Genomic DNA, 18,606 nt, shown 5'->3' on the forward strand with positions numbered 1-18,606 from the left:
GTGTGTGTGTTTTATGTGTGTGTCTGTGTGTGTGGCAGTCAGCCAGCAACTCTCTCTCATTCACCTTACAGAAATCTTGTTTTCTCAGACCTCTCAAGCTGATTTACTGACTGTTCGCTCTGATAAACTGCGCCAGCCGGACAACAAGAGCATAAACACCAGACACAGAAACATACGTGAGGCTTTTTGAAGTTCTGTTAACTTTAATCTCAGTAATAATTGAAAAAAGTTATATGAAACTGTAATGCTGTCAACAGGCCTGGAATTACTTAATAGCTGTGCTGTTACAGAAAATTAACATATAGGAAAGTTTGTCAACCAATTAGAATCAAGAATTCAACAATAATGTGGCATCCACTATCTACAGATGTTCTCTCAGATTCTGCAGTATAAACAGCCATCAGTAAAAACATGGTGAGTTTAAGACATGCAACTTTAACATGTGAACAAATCAAACACACCACTCAGTAGACATATTTTATTGGAGATTTGCTCTATGATCATATAAAACACCTCATATTTCACTTTAATTTTAGCAGCAAAAGAAAACCTTCCTGACTCTGCGTGTGTGCTTGCAGCATAATGATACAGAAACCTGGTGTTCATGCAGATTATTTATTGAGTTTCCGATTCATTTTAGATTCATCCAGACTTCCCGACCCCTCTCTGATCTCACATAAATATCATAAATAACACACAAAAACACATGGACACAACCACATCAGAGCACTGAGGGATTATGAAAATTAAATATGGTCAGACTCCCACATTAAAGTCAACATGAAACCATTTTTCAAGTTGTTTCAAACCTGTATGACTTTTATTGAATCTTTTTGCCATAAAATAAAAGTGAATGGTGACTGAGACTAACATTCTGCCAAAAGGCACGGCCACGTTTACTTTTGCAGAAGGCGTGGAACGATGTTGAGCGCGTGTGAAACCAGCAAAAAAATTAATTGCCAAACAGCCTCTTTTTAATGGTGCACTTTATACTCTGTGAGAGTGGAGTTATAAAGGAACTCGCCACTTAAACAATATTCTTGTCCATTGTGAATATTCAGTGTAGCTGTATATGAAGCACTGCCCACACAGAGATCACTGGCAAAACAAGCAACTTCCTATTGGTCATCACGGCAAATTTGCCTGTCAAAGTTCACCAAACTTGAACTCCAGGTGAAATCCCCGAGGGGAAATTTTTCGCCACCGGAAGTCTATCACGCAAAATTGAGGATCACGCAGATTCCCATTGAGATGAATGTATTTCAGCCACAGAATTTTGCTGTGCAAAGGTAAATGTGACCGCACCTTAACATCTTTTGTGTTCCGTGGAAGAAAGGAAGTCATATGGGTTGGAACGACTTGAGGGTGAGTAAATGATGACAGAGTTTTCATTTTTGGGTGAACTATTCCTTTAAGAAAGTAAATAGAGGTCCATTTTGATTTCACGTTGACTTTAAGGATCAAATGACAAAAAAGGCAAACCCAAAGATTAAAAATAATAATAAAATAAAACAAGTAAACTGCTATTATTTTCTAATTGACATGGACTGGAAACAAGAATGGAATGTCTCAAACTTTTGAAAAGATGGATATATACAGTATATTCATTTTGATATTTAAAGCTGTGCAGCTCATTGTTACAGACACACAAACCAGGAACACACACGCAGCGCTGTGCCATGCCATATTTGGAGAGATTGATCATCTGTAGTAAATGTGTTGATGATGTTTATTTGGTGTTTTAACATTTAAATAGCTCTAATGATTGTGAAAGTGCAGAGAATGGAAACAGAGAGATGTTCTGTTTATTCTCTCTGAAATACAAAAATACTTTTTACCATTCAAATCAGAGATGAGAATTTATAGCTGTGCACACTGCTGGTACACACAACAACTCCAAAACATTTATGTAATTTTTCATCACATGTCCATAATTCCTATGAGCTTTATGAATATCCTGTGTATGAGCAGCAAAGAATGTGTTATTGATTATTTTGATGAATCTGAGTGTGTTCTATTTGAAATATTTGCACAGGAAGTATACACACTGCACATTTGACAAATACTCTTGTTCCTTGCTCTCTCATGCTGATTTCACTACATACTGAGAATAATCTCACATTCATCACACCAGACAGGTAAAACCCAAAACAAATGCAGTAATACTGTAGAAATAGCTTGTATGATCTCACTGCGTCTGTGTTTATAGATCTAGATGTGTGGTGGCTTTACGCCAGTTTCTTTTCGTCTTCACTGCACTTTCGAGGGATGAAGTGAGAAGTGATACTCTCTTTCCTTGTCTTCTTGCCTTTCAGTGGTCTCCCCTTCTGTGACAGAGAGATGAACATCTCTTTGCCATTTTTAGTCCATTTTACAGAGGAGTATGCTGTGTAGTAATTTTCTAAAAACACTTCTTTGAAGTTGCAGCTGTCGTTATAGTCTTTCTGTTCGGAAAAGGAAAGATGTTTTATATGAAAATGTTAAACAGAAATTCCTGAATTATCCATTTCATTGTTTATATTTAGTATTAAAATCACCCTTGAAACATGAGTAGGCTAATTTTTGGAGAAATCATTAGCTGGAAATTAATGAAAGCACAGATGTTGGTTGTTTGCAAGACTGGGTGGGTGTTACCTTGCCCTGTAACATTCCGGTGCGGTTCATGGAAATATAATACTGGCTCTTCAGTCCTTTTATGGCCAACACGCCACCTTCTGAAATGGTCCTGATCTCCAGAACACCTGAAACACAGCCAGTAAACCTGAGTGAGTGTTTGGAAAACAAAAAGCACAAAGCTATATTTTGGGGGCAAATGTTCTGCAAAATGTCATTTAAATCAGTCAAAACCTCCTTTTGGGGCAAAGTGGTTCATGCTTTAACTAAATATATATTTCTAATTCTTTGGGTTAGTCTATAGTAAATAATATTAACTTAATTTCAGAACATTAAGTCTAAGGCTGGATGTCAGTGTTTAGATTGGGGTTTTGGAGGGGGAAGCTAATGGTCTTATTTGGTCGCTGTTTAGCATAAATTCACACATCCCTAAAGTAAAGTAAATACATTATAACTCATTAACTCACTCAGTTATTCAGTAATTCATACAAATTGTTTTATAAAACATTCCTTAAAAGTAGAGTAATCAGTTCATTAAAGCAATATGTTGTGTTTTATAGTGATTTTACCATGGGTATTAAGGCTTGTTGCTTTTATAAAACAGCAGTAACAGCAATGATAAAAGATACCAATGTTCATTAATCATCAGAATAAACAATTCTTCCATCAGGTAATATAGTTCATAAAAATAATAATAATAATAATACTTTTTTTTTTTTTTAATTTTAGTAAAAAAAACTGGCAGCTGTGGTTGCCAGAAATGTACCTTAAAAAAAAAAAAAAACACTATAATTTTATTAAATGATATAAACTTGATATAATAATGAAGAGAATAAATCTGCTTTTTACTTTATAAGGTATTGTTAATCACCGTAGTGACTATAGAAGGGCACATGATGACATAAAGTTCATCAATAGTGGCTCTTCCATGAGCAATGACCAATAAACATGTACAGACAGTGCTCAGTGTCACTCACACAAACACTAAACACCATCAGGGTAACACATGTGACACTAAAATAATGCAATAAACATTAACTAAACAACATAAAATATTTTTTTCTTCTTTTTTTCCTCAGTGTTATTTATCTTAATGTGTTATGTATACACTCTCAATCACTGTGCTATCTGAACTGTGTTTTTGTGTATTATTGTGTTACTATTGTAAAGTGTTCTTGAGCTCTGGAAAGGCGCTATATAAATTAAACGTATTATTATTATTATTATAACACAGGACACTCCAATGTACATAACTGGTATTAAAAATAAGAAGAAACATATCTGTTCCCATGAAATGTGATGGGTCACGCAGGGAATTCTAGTAAAACACCTGAAAGTTTACAGTGAAATGTTAATTAAATGGTAAAATCATACTTTTACATCTAAAAAACTATTTTTACAATATTTTACCATACAATTACATGTATTGTTAAATATAGATTTTTATCATATTTGTTAAGGTAATTACCCGTTAACAAATTAAAGGTTATTTTTTGTAGTATTTTCTCATTCTTTTACCATTAAAATTACAGTAATTTTTTACAGTGTAGGTTGTTTACAGTTGCCAAGCATTAATATAGAATATGTGAATATGTTTACTATCATTTTACAATGGCTTTGAACACGGCCCATCCAATCAGAATTTTGAGTAAGGACTATCAATTTTATAATTCCTAATATATGGCATCGGTGCAGATTAAATATAACACGGTTCTCATTATTCTCTGAAGCACGATCAACACCCAATTAAAACGAAACCTTCAACAACCTCCAGTTACATGCCAAATACTGTGCAGAACAGCAGAATATTTCACTGCTAAAAGATCTATTTGTTATTAAGGTTGTGAAACAGACACTATCCTGCTGTGTGTTGTGTGTGTGTGTGTGTGTGTGTGTGTGTGTGTGTGAGTGTGTGTGTGTGGTATTTCAAGTTGTACTGGGAGTCTTTGGTGGGTTATGGGCAGGGATACATGTGCTTCTCTGGAAGTGTTTGGTTTACATCTGAGCAGTTCTAACGGTATAATAAGCTGCTGTCACGGCACGACTCTTGAGAGAACCTCACAACCCATCTGCTTTTCTCTCCCACAGCACTGCCTGCCCACTCTTACCCTCACTGCATGTCTTACATGCGCGCTGTGCGTGCAGTTGTCAGCCACATCTGGCTGTATCAATTTTTCTTCTTTTCAGCGCCAGTTGACGTAATGATTTTTCCTCCAGAGCAGAGATGCTCACCCTCACGCCAACACACAACTTTCTACGAGACTTACACATACAGCTCTGAAATTATGTAAATACACAATTTACTGCGGTAAATAATTATTGAGGTAATTATTTAATGTTATCAGAGTAATTATTAAATCAGTAAATTTTACACAGCATTATCATCTGATTCTGGTCTGAATGAGTTCTGATTTTGGTCTGAAACTGAGTCTATATTTTGGTCTGAGTTCTGATTCTAGTCTAAATATGAGTTCTGGTTCTGAGCTGATTCTTGATTTTGGTTCTAGTCCGAATCTGAGTTCTGGTTCTAATATGAATCTCAGCCCTGTTCTGGGCTAAATCTGTGTTCTGGTTCTGATATGAATCTGAGTTCTGGTTCTGATATGAATCTGAGTTCTGGTTCTGATATGAATCTGAGTTCTGGTTCTAATATGAATCTCAGCCCTGTTCTGGGCTAAATCTGTGTTCTGGTTCTGATATGAATCTGAGTTCTGGTTCTGATATGAATCTGAGTTCTGGTTCTAATATGAATCTCAGCCCTGTTCTGGGCTAAATCTGAGTTCTGGTTCTGATATGAATCTGAGTTCTGGTTCTAATATGAATCTCAGCTCTGTTCTGGTCTAAATATGAGTTCTGGTTCTGATATGAATCTGAGTTCTGGTTCTGATATGAATCTGAGTTCTGGTTCTGATATGAATCTGAGTTCTGGTTCTAATATGAATCTCAGCCCTGTTCTGGGCTAAATCTGAGTTCTGGTTCTGATATGAATCTGAGTTCTGGTTCTAATATGAATCTCAGCCCTGTTCTGGGCTAAATCTGAGTTCTGGTTCTGATATGAATCTAAGTTCTGGTTCTAATATGAATCTCAGCCCTGTTCTGGTCTAAATATGAGTTCTGGTTCTGATATGAATCTGAGTTCTGGTTCTAATATGAATCTCAGCCCTGTTCTGGGCTAAATCTGAGTTCTGGTTCTGATATAAATCTGAGTTCTGGTTCTGATATGAATCTGAGTTCTGGTTCTAATATGAATCTCAGCCCTGTTCTGGTCTAAATATGAGTTCTGGTTCTGATATGAATATGAGTTCTGGTTCTAATATGGATCTCAGCCCTGTTCTGGGCTAAATCTGAGTTCTGGTTCTGATATGAATCTGAGTTCTGGTTCTAATATGAATCTCAGCCCTGTTCTGGTCTAAATCTGAGTTCTGGTTCTGATATGAATATGAGTTCTGGTTCTAATATGAATCTCAGCCCTGTTCTGGTCTAAATATGAGTTCTGGTTCTGATATGAATATGAGTTCTGGTTCTAATATGAATCTCAGCCCTGTTCTGGGCTAAATCTGAGTTCTGGTTCTGATATGAATCTGAGTTCTGGTTCTAATATGAATCTCAGCCCTGTTCTGGTCTAAATATGAGTTCTGGTTCTGATATGAATCTGAGTTCTGGTTCTGATATGAATCTGAGTTCTGGTTCTAATATAAATCTCAGCCCTGTTCTGGTCTAAATCTGAGTTCTGGTTCTGATATGAATCTGAATTCTGGTTCTAATATGAATCTCAGCCCTGTTCTGGTCTAAATATGAGTTCTGGTTCTGTTTGTGATCTGAGTCTGAGTTCTGACTCTGATTGTGATCTGAATCTGAGTTCTGGTTCTGTTTGTGATCTGAATCTGAGTTCTAGTTCATTTTGGTCTGAGTTCTGATTCTAGTCTGAATATGAGTTCTGGTTCTGATCTGATTCTTGATTTTTGTTCTTGTCCGAATCTGAGTTCTGGTTCTGATATGAATCTGAGTTCTGGTTCTAATATGAATCTCAGCCCTGTTCTGGGCTAAATCTGTGTTCTGGTTCTGATATGAATCTGAGTTCTGGTTCTGATATGAATCTGAGTTCTGGTTCTAATATGAATCTCAGCCCTGTTCTGGGCTAAATCTGAGTTCTGGTTCTGATATGAATCTGAGTTCTGGTTCTAATATGAATCTCAGCTCTGTTCTGGTCTAAATATGAGTTCTGGTTCTGATATGAATCTGAGTTCTGGTTCTGATATGAATCTGAGTTCTGGTTCTAATATGAATCTCAGCCCTGTTCTGGTCTAAATCTGAGTTCTGGTTATGTTTGTGATCTGAATCTGAGTTTTGGTCCTGATTGTTATCTGAATCTGAGTTCTGGTTCTGTTTGTGATCTGAGTTCTGGTTCTGATATGAATCTGAGTTCTGGTTCTAATATGAATCTCAGCCCTGTTCTGGGCTAAATCTGAGTTCTGGTTCTAATATGAATCTCAGCCCTGTTCTGGGCTAAATCTGTGTTCTGGTTCTGATATGAATCTGAGTTCTGGTTCTGATATGAATCTGAGTTCTGGTTCTGATATGAATCTGAGTTCTGGTTCTGATATGAATCTGAGTTCTGGTTCTAATATGAATCTCAGCCCTGTTCTGGTCTAAATCTGAGTTCTGGTTATGTTTGTGATCTGAATCTGAGTTTTGGTCCTGATTGTTATCTGAATCTGAGTTCTGGTTCTGTTTGTGATCTGAGTTCTGGTTCTGATATGAATCTGAGTTCTGGTTCTAATATGAATCTCAGCCCTGTTCTGGGCTAAATCTGAGTTCTGGTTCTAATATGAATCTCAGCCCTGTTCTGGGCTAAATCTGTGTTCTGGTTCTGATATGAATCTGAGTTCTGGTTCTGATATGAATCTGAGTTCTGGTTCTAATATGAATCTCAGCCCTGTTCTGGGCTAAATCTGAGTTCTGGTTCTGATATGAATCTGAGTTCTGGTTCTAATATGAATCTCAGCTCTGTTCTGGTCTAAATATGAGTTCTGGTTCTGGGCTAAATCTGTGTTCTGGTTCTGATATGAATCTGAGTTCTGGTTCTGATATGAATCTGAGTTCTGGTTCTAATATGAATCTCAGCCCTGTTCTGGGCTAAATCTGAGTTCTGGTTCTGATATGAATCTGAGTTCTGGTTCTAATATGAATCTCAGCTCTGTTCTGGTCTAAATATGAGTTCTGGTTCTGATATGAATCTGAGTTCTGGTTCTGATATGAATCTGAGTTCTGGTTCTGATATGAATCTGAGTTCTGGTTCTAATATGAATCTCAGCCCTGTTCTGGTCTAAATCTGAGTTCTGGTTATGTTTGTGATCTGAATCTGAGTTTTGGTCCTGATTGTTATCTGAATCTGAGTTCTGGTTCTGTTTGTGATCTGAATCTAAGTTCTGGCTCTGGTTGTTATCTGAATCTGAGTTCTGATTCTGGTTGTGATCTGAATCTGAGTTCTGGTTCTGTTTGTGACCTGAATCTGAGTTCTGGCTCTGATCTAATTATTGCTTCTGGTTCTGATCTTAATCTGAATCCTGGTTCTGGTCTGACCTGATTATTGATTTTGGTTGTACTGCATTAGCAGCTTCTTTACTCTCCACATGAAAACACGCACCAGTCTGGCAGGAGAGGCTTCACTCTCTCTGGACAAGTTAAAACAGCATTATAACACGTGTTTCAAAACACGTTGCCAAAAAACTACTTAAAATAATCAGGATGTATTTACATTTTGACAAAAAACTAAAGTCATCTAATGAAGTGGAACAAAGATATACTGTAACCCCCCCACACACACCTCATTCACACACATGCATTTGTTTACCTAGCTTACCTTGTTTAATGCCCTTTTTTCAGTGTTAAATCAATGCACTTTAGCATAGCTAAAATCAGTGAAAAATGCTGCAGCTAGACTTTTAACACGAACAAGGTCTTTTAATCATATTACTCCAGTTTTAGCTTCTTTGCATTATAAGGCATTACATGGGTTGGCGGCAGATTATTTAGCAGAACTTTTAAGACCTTGTGAAATAGTTAGACCTCTTGGATCTTCTTGTCGTGAACTGTTGGCTGTTCCATGATCCAGATGCAAAACAAAAAGTGATCGAGCATTTGTAGTGAAGTCCCCATGATTATGGAACAGCCTGCCCTTGGATATTAGATCTGCTGAATCTGTGTCTGTTTTTAAGTCTTGTTTAAAAACTCATTTGTATAAACTTGCATTTACAACTTTGTAAAACATTTTTTACCTATGTTTTACTGAGTGTGTTTTGATTTTATGTTCTGTGAAGCACTTTATGCTTGTTTTAATAAGTGTTTTTTTTTATTTTATATTTTGTGAAGCACTTTGTGCCACATGCAACTTTGATTCATATAATTGAATATACTGCATACTCATATTTGAATGCTCTGCTGATCTGTTAAGCATCATATCAGAAGAAGAAGAAGAAGAATATAATGTTAAGATGTTGGTTTGACAAAAGTTTGAAGGTTATAGACCTTATTCACAGCTATGCCATCTTTGATTTTTGAAGGGAATGACAACGAGACTATGAGGGATAGACGTACAGTCTCTTCAATGGGTTGTACTGCAGTTTAAAGGGTTTTTGGATCGTTCCGCATACAAAACATTGAAAAACATCTTTTCAAGAACATTTAGTAGACAAAAAACTCCAGATAACATGATTAGATTTGATCTTGGTGCTTTTTACAGCTTTATACCATGCGAGCCATTGAAGAGACGCAAGTCTATCCCTCACAGCCTTGTTGTTATTCCCACTCAAAATTAAAGATTGCACTACCATGAATAAGGTCTATACAGGCCTTACAGTCAAGACTTTGAAGGTTGCTAAGGTTGACTGAGTGGTTGTTAGGTTGTTCAGGCTGGTCGCTATGAATTTCTCGAGTGTTCTTGCATTTTGCCATAGCTAGAGTTTTAGCTGGTTGCTAGGTTTTTCTGGCTTGTTGCTATGGTGTTGTAGCTAGTTGCTTGAGGGTTGCCAGACAGACAGACAAATAGATAGATGTGTGAGTTTTGAGTTTAAATCCTGAACATTCTGATACAGAGTCTTGGCCCATTTGAACATTCTGTCTATGTAAGTCTATGGGATATTTGGGATATATTTGATTGTCCGCTATGGGAAAACTGTAAATCTGATCAGTTAGTAAAGACATACTAAATCAGAACAGTCTGAAGGTCTGTGCCAAGTTTGATGGATCTATTTTGAAAGCTGCAGGAGAAGTTACAATTGATAATTTTGATCTTGGTTTAGTGATTTTGGAAATACCCTAAACCAGGTCTGTAGAATAACAGTATGTTGGCTGTGTCAGGCCATCATAATAATGTTTGTTAATATTATTAATAAAAGTTATTGTAAAATGGTACCCTTCTTCCAGACTTCCATACTTAAAACTGCTGTGATATATAGCCAAAAATCAGCTCAGAAATATGGTATGACATCACACAGACGTGATGATGCTCTTACTGTAACAGTTGTTGGGGTCCTGTGTTCCATTGATATTCCCATACTCGTCGACTGTGAGGAACCATTGTGTACGACTGTAGAGGCGTCGAATTCTAACATCCCCTCCTTCCATGTAGTCGTAGTTCCTTGTGTGGCGTTCGTGCTTGAAACAGTCGGTCACAGACGTCTGACCAGCGACACCCTCACCGCCACACATGCATACACAACCTACGACTAGCAAGACATGCAACCACAGTCCACACGGCAAGTTTGGCAGTTTCCATGGCAGCATCCATTTGCGCATTATACTGTGTTTCTCAAGGAGTTCATGAACGACATACTGAAGACAAAACTGTCATTGAGGATCCTGCTGCGATTGGATCCTCAAGCCTTGGGAGATTCGGTCCTGACCCTGAACTCTCTGAATCTTTCCCAGTAAAATCCTCAGATCATAGTGTAAACTCTGACTTCATCCTCAGAACTCCTGAAGGACAAAACATGAATATGAACACTCACACGCTTCCTGAACTGTCCAATCCTGATAAAGCTACAGTTCAGTTTGACAGGTCAGTTTGTCAGTTGTTGCAGAACTTTCATCATTTTTGTTAAGCTACAGTTTAGTCGCAATTCCCTCCTCATTCACCTCAATACTCAACAACACATATAAAACTAATTTAACATGTTCAGTGTCTTTAAATTTTTGACTGATAGGGTTTTTTTAAATCTTTGATGCCAATAACAATATCTTTAGTGATATACAGTAATGCCAATATAATGCCAATATATAATACAATTTAAAAATAGTTCCGTCATGACAGCTCTCTGAAAGACTTAGCATGTTAATGTGAGTATGGCATATTGATAGGATATTGGTCTTGTCAGACTAGATTTGCTATGCTGCAGCTGCTGCAGAGCAAGTACGGAGATTTGCTACTGTTAGAACATACACAGACATACTAAGCATATGGACATGCTGCTGCACAATTAGACATAACGCAAGACATGCTGCATTGAGTATGTAGGACATGCTGCTGCTGCTGCTGTTGCTGCTGCACAATTAGAAAAACACAAGACATGCTGCATCAAGCATGTATGATATGCTGCTGCATAATAAGACATAAATACAATCTCCCAACAAAGAATTAAAGCTGCACAAACACATAACACAAAACACAACCCCCCAAACAAGCAGATCTACCACCAAGACTTGTGCACTGCTGCTGCTCCAAAGAGCCATGTGCACCGAGTGTATGCTAGCTAGGTGTGACTTGACCTGTTTGGCCGAATGGCATAAGGCTAATGAACTAAATCTCTGTGTGCCTGGACCTGCTTGGCTGAAAGGCTTAAACTAGCCACCTGACTCACAATGTGTATCTGGACCAGGAAAGCCCAGAGCTTATATAACTAGTGACTTAGCCTGGCTGTATGTAGATTTATTTAAACTAATGACCAAAGAAAGTGATGTGTGTTAGTTCCCGATTTGGCCACAGCTTACCTTGTTAAAGACGTGCTTCTATGTGTCATGGCTAAAGCAGAACTTACCGTGCAAGCTGATTGAAGAAAAAGCCCCAACAACCACCTGAGGAAATAGCATTTTCAGAGAAAACTGGCTTACTTGCAAACCGAGCAAATGTTAGGCAAAAAGAGATTATGCAAGTTGATTGGCTACCTGATAACACGTCAAAGGCCCTATCAGCCTATGCCATGTGAGCAGATTGGCCTAACATATCACATGTGAGCAAGTTGGTTGGCTAACAGACAACAACTTCAAAAAACCTGTCAGCTTGGGCTGTTCAGAGTTTCATGTCTGAACTTAGTCATTCACGTCATTCTTATTTGTATCACAATTTGTACAATACACCTTTTTCAAAACAACTTTATAGAAAATCATGCCTTAACATCTTAAACCCTTGAGTGAACAGCATTATAGGAAATAATGCATTTGTTTTTAAGGCAAATAAGAGGAAAATTAGATGTAAACTAAATTGATGAATTTAACTGAACACATATTTTACACTTATTTTACAACATTTGTAAACTTAAAAATATTCAAAAACAGAAATTAAGTATTTATTGGCAAAGCTGGCAATACATTTTAGGAACTGACACTAGTTGGAATGAACACTTATGTTAAATGGCCAAGTGGGTACATCAGCTGAAAATCTCAAAATAACCAAATATCAGCTGATTAATCAGCCTGGCCAATATAATGATCTATCTTTAACTTAAATGTATTTGTATTTGTCCCTGCCTCACTATCTCTGTCTGTCTTTCTCTCTATGCAGTTACTTCCAAATTCCCTTATAAAAAATTACATTAAATTGTCAATGTGAAACAGAGATCAGTTTAAATCTACTCACATGTTTTTCCAGAATATGTGTTTCAGTTCTGATAATTCCAGAGAAACTTTTTGTGTGGCGCATTGAGAGAGAGAGAAAGTTGTGGGACAGCCTGTCTGCGCTGTGCATCTTCTCATGTTGCTGAATGCTGTGCAATCTCTGATAAAAGCCTCGTGCTGACCTCACTTCTCTGCAATTACGTCTCAGCCACTCAGCTGTCACTGGGATGCTGGCGCGAAAGTAAGAGAGAGAGTCGCTCTTTTTGGCAAGCCAGGTCTGAGTAGGAGCCGTAAACATAAAGAACGGCTGCACGTTCTCTGAGGAAGAATTCCTGCGAGATTTGCATGCCAGTCTCAGGAGATTCAAAAGAGGGTTTTCTCAGGATCCTCTTGTAATTTTGAGTTTCACTTGTGGTCTGAAGAGTTTTGTCCTTCATTTGTTGGTGTCTTACTGAAAAACATCAAAGCTTGAGTTGAATACAAAGGCTGATAGCTTAAGCTATGAGGGTAATAAATCTAATGAGGCGGGCCGCAATTGAGGAAGCTAAACAGAGGGCCGTTTACTGCTGGAACTGGTAATCTCTGCAGAAGGTCAAGCACTCTTTCACTTTTTCTGTTTGTATTTAAGAGGTAAATTTACAGTTTTACACACCTGGCCTCCATGGCTCTTGACACATCAAACGTTCCCAATGTTCAGAGCCCTGAGGGAGACCCTGCATGGAAAGCAGAGACCAAGTCTTCTGGACAATTCACTGTACTCTTTCATTTCCCAAACGATGGCTCGTAAATGCCTGATCTATTAGCTCACAGCCATTCGCAAACGCAGAAGCTACAGACTTCCTTTTACCTTACAAACATAATAAAGTTTTACAGGGATCTAAAGCTGTTACTGTGTTTCTGTACATCTTTCTGTGATCCTCTAGAGTTTGATCTACAGAAAGTTTCTACTCATATACAGCAGCTGAGTCACTATATCAATACATACCCATTGGATGTGTAATTAAAGTTAAGATGAAGCAGCATTCGCAACACATTTTACTTATTGGCTGGTGAGAACTGGGCATTCAATACCAGTGTGGAGCCAAAACCTGAATGAGATTTTGAGGTTGATTGTGGAAGACCATTGGACAACATTATCCAAAAGGATAAGAAGGCTTGGTGATGTGAGCTGAAAAGGAAAGTCATTTCAGAGGTGGAGCAGGTTTTTACATTTTGATGAAAGATTAATAATAACATCTTGTTCTTTAGAATAAGGTGCACTGACAATCAGATCGTATGAGAAATTGTAATAATAGTACAAAATGGCGAAATCGGTCGAGTTCTCCCATCAAATTCTTCCAACTCCAACTTTACTCCCATAGAGAAAAATAAACATACCAACGAACAATGTTATTTAGATTTTTTCTAAATTTAACCCCTGTCCCAAACCATAACCGTAAAGTGTAAGCCCCTCGAATCTTAAACCTAACCATTATTTTATTAGTAAAATAACTTTTGTTTATTACAGAAGAGAAGGTTTTGGGAAGAGATTAGATGTTATTGACATACATCAGTCATTTGTATTGCATAAATAAATATAGAATAAGCAATAAAATTTGTTCACTGACATTTCCTATATTAAGATAAAGTGTTGGATAGGAGGCTAGCAAATATGTGATGCCTGTATTGTATCAATTTGAAATTCGGTTTGTTGATTGGTTGATCTATGGGAATAAAAGTAATATATTTTCGTATAAGCAAAGCTGCACAATATCTTACAATTCCACCATCTCTTACAAATTATTACCAGTAGTCGTGAAACTGTGTTGGCACTGATGATAAGACTAACATGTAGTAAGAAAGTAAATTGGGTCCATTTTGATTTCATGTTTACATATTTTTATCTACTGTATTTCTACTTAAACGCAGATAAAGATTGGTCATCTGAATTAATTTTGGGGCAAGATTTGACATTGCTCTGAAATCATTGGTTCCCTGGCTCAGTTTACTAAAGTTCCACTTCCTTTACATCCTGATTCTCACCTGTACATATTCACAGTTCATCAGAAGCTCGACACTATACTGTAATATCTCACTGACTGAACATCCCAGAACTCAAATCAATCCACCCTAAACTCACTGTGTTCACTGGACTGTAAAATGTTGCATGATTCTTTCTCAGCAGATGTTTACAGTCCAAGCGGTCATTTGAGTTTATAGCTGAAATGATAGAGTCTGGAACAGATCAAAGCTGTTCAGTGATAGAGAGAGACAGCTTATGTTGTCTATGAACTTTAGACGACTTCTCTCAGTCAGATCTGCAGCTCTCCTGCCACTTTAATTGCGCCTGAAACGACTATAATAACCCAAACGAATATGAAATCCTGCACTGCATCAGAGGCAGATCCAATTCAACTCTTGTTTACACTGGGCTTATGGAGAATAACAGTGGCATACCATATCAGTAAACAATAGAATTGTATGTCAGATTGTTGAAATTATAATCTTGTTTTGTCTGTGCTTTATCAACAGCAGGATGGTGATTGGCTCTCTCACCTGCTCTCGGGGTTTAAGGTCAGTCCATTTTGAGCAACGGGCGACGTTTGGGTTAAGCTGGGGCTTTCTGCATTCCCTCATAATTGGTGAGCCCCTGGGATCAGGGCTGGTAACGTAGGCTGTTCTTTAAATAACAACACATCTCTGTTGCTGCAGCCATCGGCAGGGACACAGAACAGAGTATGGCATAAATTAAAAACAAAAAACAATCAGCTGTAAAAGAACTATTTTTAGAACATTAATCTAATTTGACCATGACTGTTTCATAGTTATAGTCATAGTAATTCATAGTAATTTCTGTGCTTATGTGTCCCTGTTGAAATGGTGATACTTGTGTTGTGTTTGTTGATTTGAATCTCTGCCCACTTGGCTTGGAGATTGGCTGTCATCTTGGATTTTGACGATAAAAAAAAAATAAAAAAAATAAAATAATAATCCTTCAAATATTTTACGTTGTCTGTAGAATGATCTTCAGGCCAAGCAGCATAAAAGTAATATTTTTAGGCTACTAGTACAGAAAAACACTGTTTTCTACTTTGAGTTCTGCATCCAGACACATATGAAGAGCTGAGTAGTTAAACATAAACACTGACATGATGCTGCAGAGAACAGTCCAGATGCTTTAGAGAAGGAGAGAGAAGAAAAAAATAAATAAAAAGAGAGAGAGAGAGAGACAGACAGAAGCCTTGTGTTGTGCCATTAGTCTACTCACAGTAACTGCAGTTTAAACAAAGGCTGTATGTTGTCTTTGGCAGCGTTTGGACTAATTTTGTGTCTCAGATGAGCTTCGATCCTCCAGCTGGTGTGAACAATCACAGTCACACATGTTTACTTAGCTCTGTAAATGAATACATTTAAAGTAATGTACAAATTTTATTTCCAATTGAGGATGTCTCTGGATGGTTTTGTTACATTTAGCTCAATTCTGGGGACAATTTTGTTTCAAAACAATAGCCAGGTACACACACACACACACACACACACACACACACACACACTGTATTCAAAATACACAACAACTCATGACTATAATTATGACCATAAACACATATGAAACACAAATACTCTCACTGAGCACTTTATTAGCAACACTGTGGTCCTAATAATGTGCCCGACGTGGTCTGCTGCTGTTGTAGCCCATCTGCCTCAAGGTTCAACATGTTGTGCATTCTGAGATACTATTCTGCTCATTACAATTGTACAGAGTGGTTATCTGAGTTACCATAGACTTTCTGTCAGCTTTAACCAGTCTGGCCATTCTCTGTTGACCTCTCTCATCAACATGGTGTTTCCGTCCGCAGAACTGCCGCTCACTGGATGTTTTTTGTTTTTCGCACCATTCTCTATGTACTCTAGAGACTGTTGTGTGTGGAAATCCCAGGACATCAGCAGTTACAGAAATACTCAAACCAGCCCATCTGGCACCAACAATTATGCCACGGTATAAAATCACTGAGATCACATTTTTCCCAATCCTGATGGTTGATGTGAACATTAACTGAAGCTCTTGACCTGTATCTGCATGATTTTATGTATTGCACTGCTGTCACACAATTGGCTGATTAGATAAACACATGAATAAGTAGGTGTAAAGGTGTACCTAATACAGTGCTCAGTGAGTGTATATACAAAGTAAAGTAAAATATCAGAAGACATGTAAAAAATGCATAATGACGTTTTTCTGTTTTGGATTGTTATATAAGTTGTTGTATTTATTTATTTATTTTATGAAGAATTTGTCTTTAAATAAGCTGCAGCAGAGATACAATTTATTTTGGTGTTACTAAAGATCAGTGTTTCCGTGACCTCTGAAATCTCAGTAACCTAATCTGATCCTTTTCCTGCTTTCAAATTCTAAACGTATATCAGTAGTTTTGTGACAGTTTATCATGAACCTTGAGAGCTTGTTTTTGTCTCCGTGAGCTGCAGTTGAGTGCAGTGAGATGCAGCTATCATTATGAGGACTCTCCATTGACATAATTATTTTTATACTGTACGAACTATAGATTCTATCCCCTAACCCTAACCCTACCCCTAAACCTAATCCTCACAAAAAACACTCTGCATTTATACATTTTTTACATCGTCAAAAAAACATAATTTAGTATGTTTTTTAAGAGATTTGAATTATGGGGACACTAAAAATGTCCTCATAAACCACATTTATAGAATAATACCCTTGTAATTACCAGTTTGCAACCTAAAAAAATGTCCTCGTAAACCACCCAATCCCACCCACCCACCCACACACACACACACACACACACACACACACACACACTGTATTCAAAATACACAACAACTCAGCTCTCTTTGTTTATTGCATGTATGGCCACTTCATCCCCTGGGATGTGAAATATTTGAATCTCTATCAGCGGAAGTGTTTGCATCAGTATCATCGGTCCTCTGATCTCTCCCTGTACACATGACCATCTTAGCACACTGAAAGAGCCGACATGTCCATGTTGTGTCTTGTTAAATTTTGTTCTATACTTTAGGATACGTTGTGGCTCAGAAGCACTGTTCTGCCCTTTAATCAGTGTGAATGTCAGCAGAGATTTATAAGGCCACTGATGTTCCACACATGTTGAAACCAAGTTCACATTCACCTCTGAAAAACAATATGATTCATGTCAGTCAGAAATAAAATCACTCAGTGTTTAGATGTTTCATCTGTAGAATTCACTGTTCACACGAGCGGCATGTTTATTCGGAACGACTGTCCAATCATCCACTAGCAGGACAGAATTTGAAGATGCTCTGCTCAGCAGAACCAGCAGCCGCACTCTTACAAAAATTGAGAGTTCATGACAAATTTTCCACAAACTTGCTGCAAATTCAGCAAGTGATAATTTTCACATGCAAATGAGCTTTGCAGTAAACTTGCCACAAATTGTCCATTGTTGCCGAAAGTTTGCAGGAGGTTCACCACTAGCGATGAAGAGCTGCAAACTTCTAGCAAACATTTGCGGCGAATCACAAGCTCATTTGCATGTGAAAATAACGAGCTGCAAACTTGTGGCAAATTTGCGGCAAGTTTAAGTTTTTTGTAAGGGAGCGGGTGAGGCCAGATTTGTCCGTCTGACTGTATGTTCGATGAATGAATATATCTGTGAGAAACAAACTGTCTGTCTATTTGTGTGACAGACAGATTGATCAACCTCCAGGCTCAGCTGCAAGTGTTTCATTACATGGTGAAAGAGTGTATGTGCATGTGTGTGTGTATGCAGCGCTGTAGGACACAGTGGGGGGCCGCAGTGCAGCATGTTTTACTGACAAATGTTGAGTAAAAGCCCTGAAACATGTAAAAATCTCAGATTTCCCATAAAATTATAGAAAAGGCCTTTTTGTTTTATGTTTCGTACTTGGCCATCCAGCTGACCTTTGTCTTTAAATTACATTTGGAAATGTTTCTTTCCTAGTTCAACCAAAAATTATTATTCTGTCATCAGTAACTCACCCTCATGTCATTCCAAACCCGTATGGCTTTCTGTCTTCTGTCTTAGCATAATGTTCATGCTTTTCTTTTCCATACATTGAAAGCATGCAATACCATGTGCTGTTAAGCTCCAAAAATTGACCTTATTCACAGAAGTGCCATCTTTAATTTTTGACTGGAATGACAAC

At 37.6% G+C, this 18,606-nt stretch overlaps 1 protein-coding gene across 1 annotated transcript; it reads right to left on the reverse strand.

The window, feature by feature from the left end:
• Positions 1 to 225: 225 nt before the first annotated feature.
• Positions 226 to 12,567, reverse strand: fgf7 (fibroblast growth factor 7). The gene is made up of 5 exons (XM_051724359.1): positions 12,467 to 12,567; positions 11,649 to 11,685; positions 10,128 to 10,590; positions 2,635 to 2,741; positions 226 to 2,444 (listed from the first exon to the last, which is right to left on the reverse strand). The coding sequence occupies exons 3-5, from the start codon at positions 10,408 to 10,410 to the stop codon at positions 2,229 to 2,231; spliced, it is 606 nt and encodes a 201-aa protein (XP_051580319.1). The 5' UTR covers positions 10,411 to 10,590; positions 11,649 to 11,685; positions 12,467 to 12,567; the 3' UTR covers positions 226 to 2,228.
• Positions 12,568 to 18,606: the final 6,039 nt, after the last annotated feature.

Source organism: Myxocyprinus asiaticus, chromosome 18 (genome assembly GCF_019703515.2).
Source record: "Myxocyprinus asiaticus isolate MX2 ecotype Aquarium Trade chromosome 18, UBuf_Myxa_2, whole genome shotgun sequence".
Taxonomy (NCBI): Eukaryota; Metazoa; Chordata; class Actinopteri; order Cypriniformes; family Catostomidae; genus Myxocyprinus; species Myxocyprinus asiaticus.

Bases quoted from the DNA above. Each gene is read 5' to 3' on its own strand.
- fgf7 (XM_051724359.1), bottom strand. From the start codon at position 10,410: ATGCGCAAATGGATGCTGCCATGGAAACTGCCAAACTTGCCGTGTGGA. The intron at 2,742-10,127 runs GTAAGAGCATCA...GCTGTGTTTCAG, and splicing joins GGACCCCAACAACTGTTACA to GTGTTCTGGAGATCAGGACC. The intron at 2,445-2,634 runs GTAACACCCACC...TTTTCCGAACAG, and splicing joins CCGGAATGTTACAGGGCAAG to AAAGACTATAACGACAGCTG.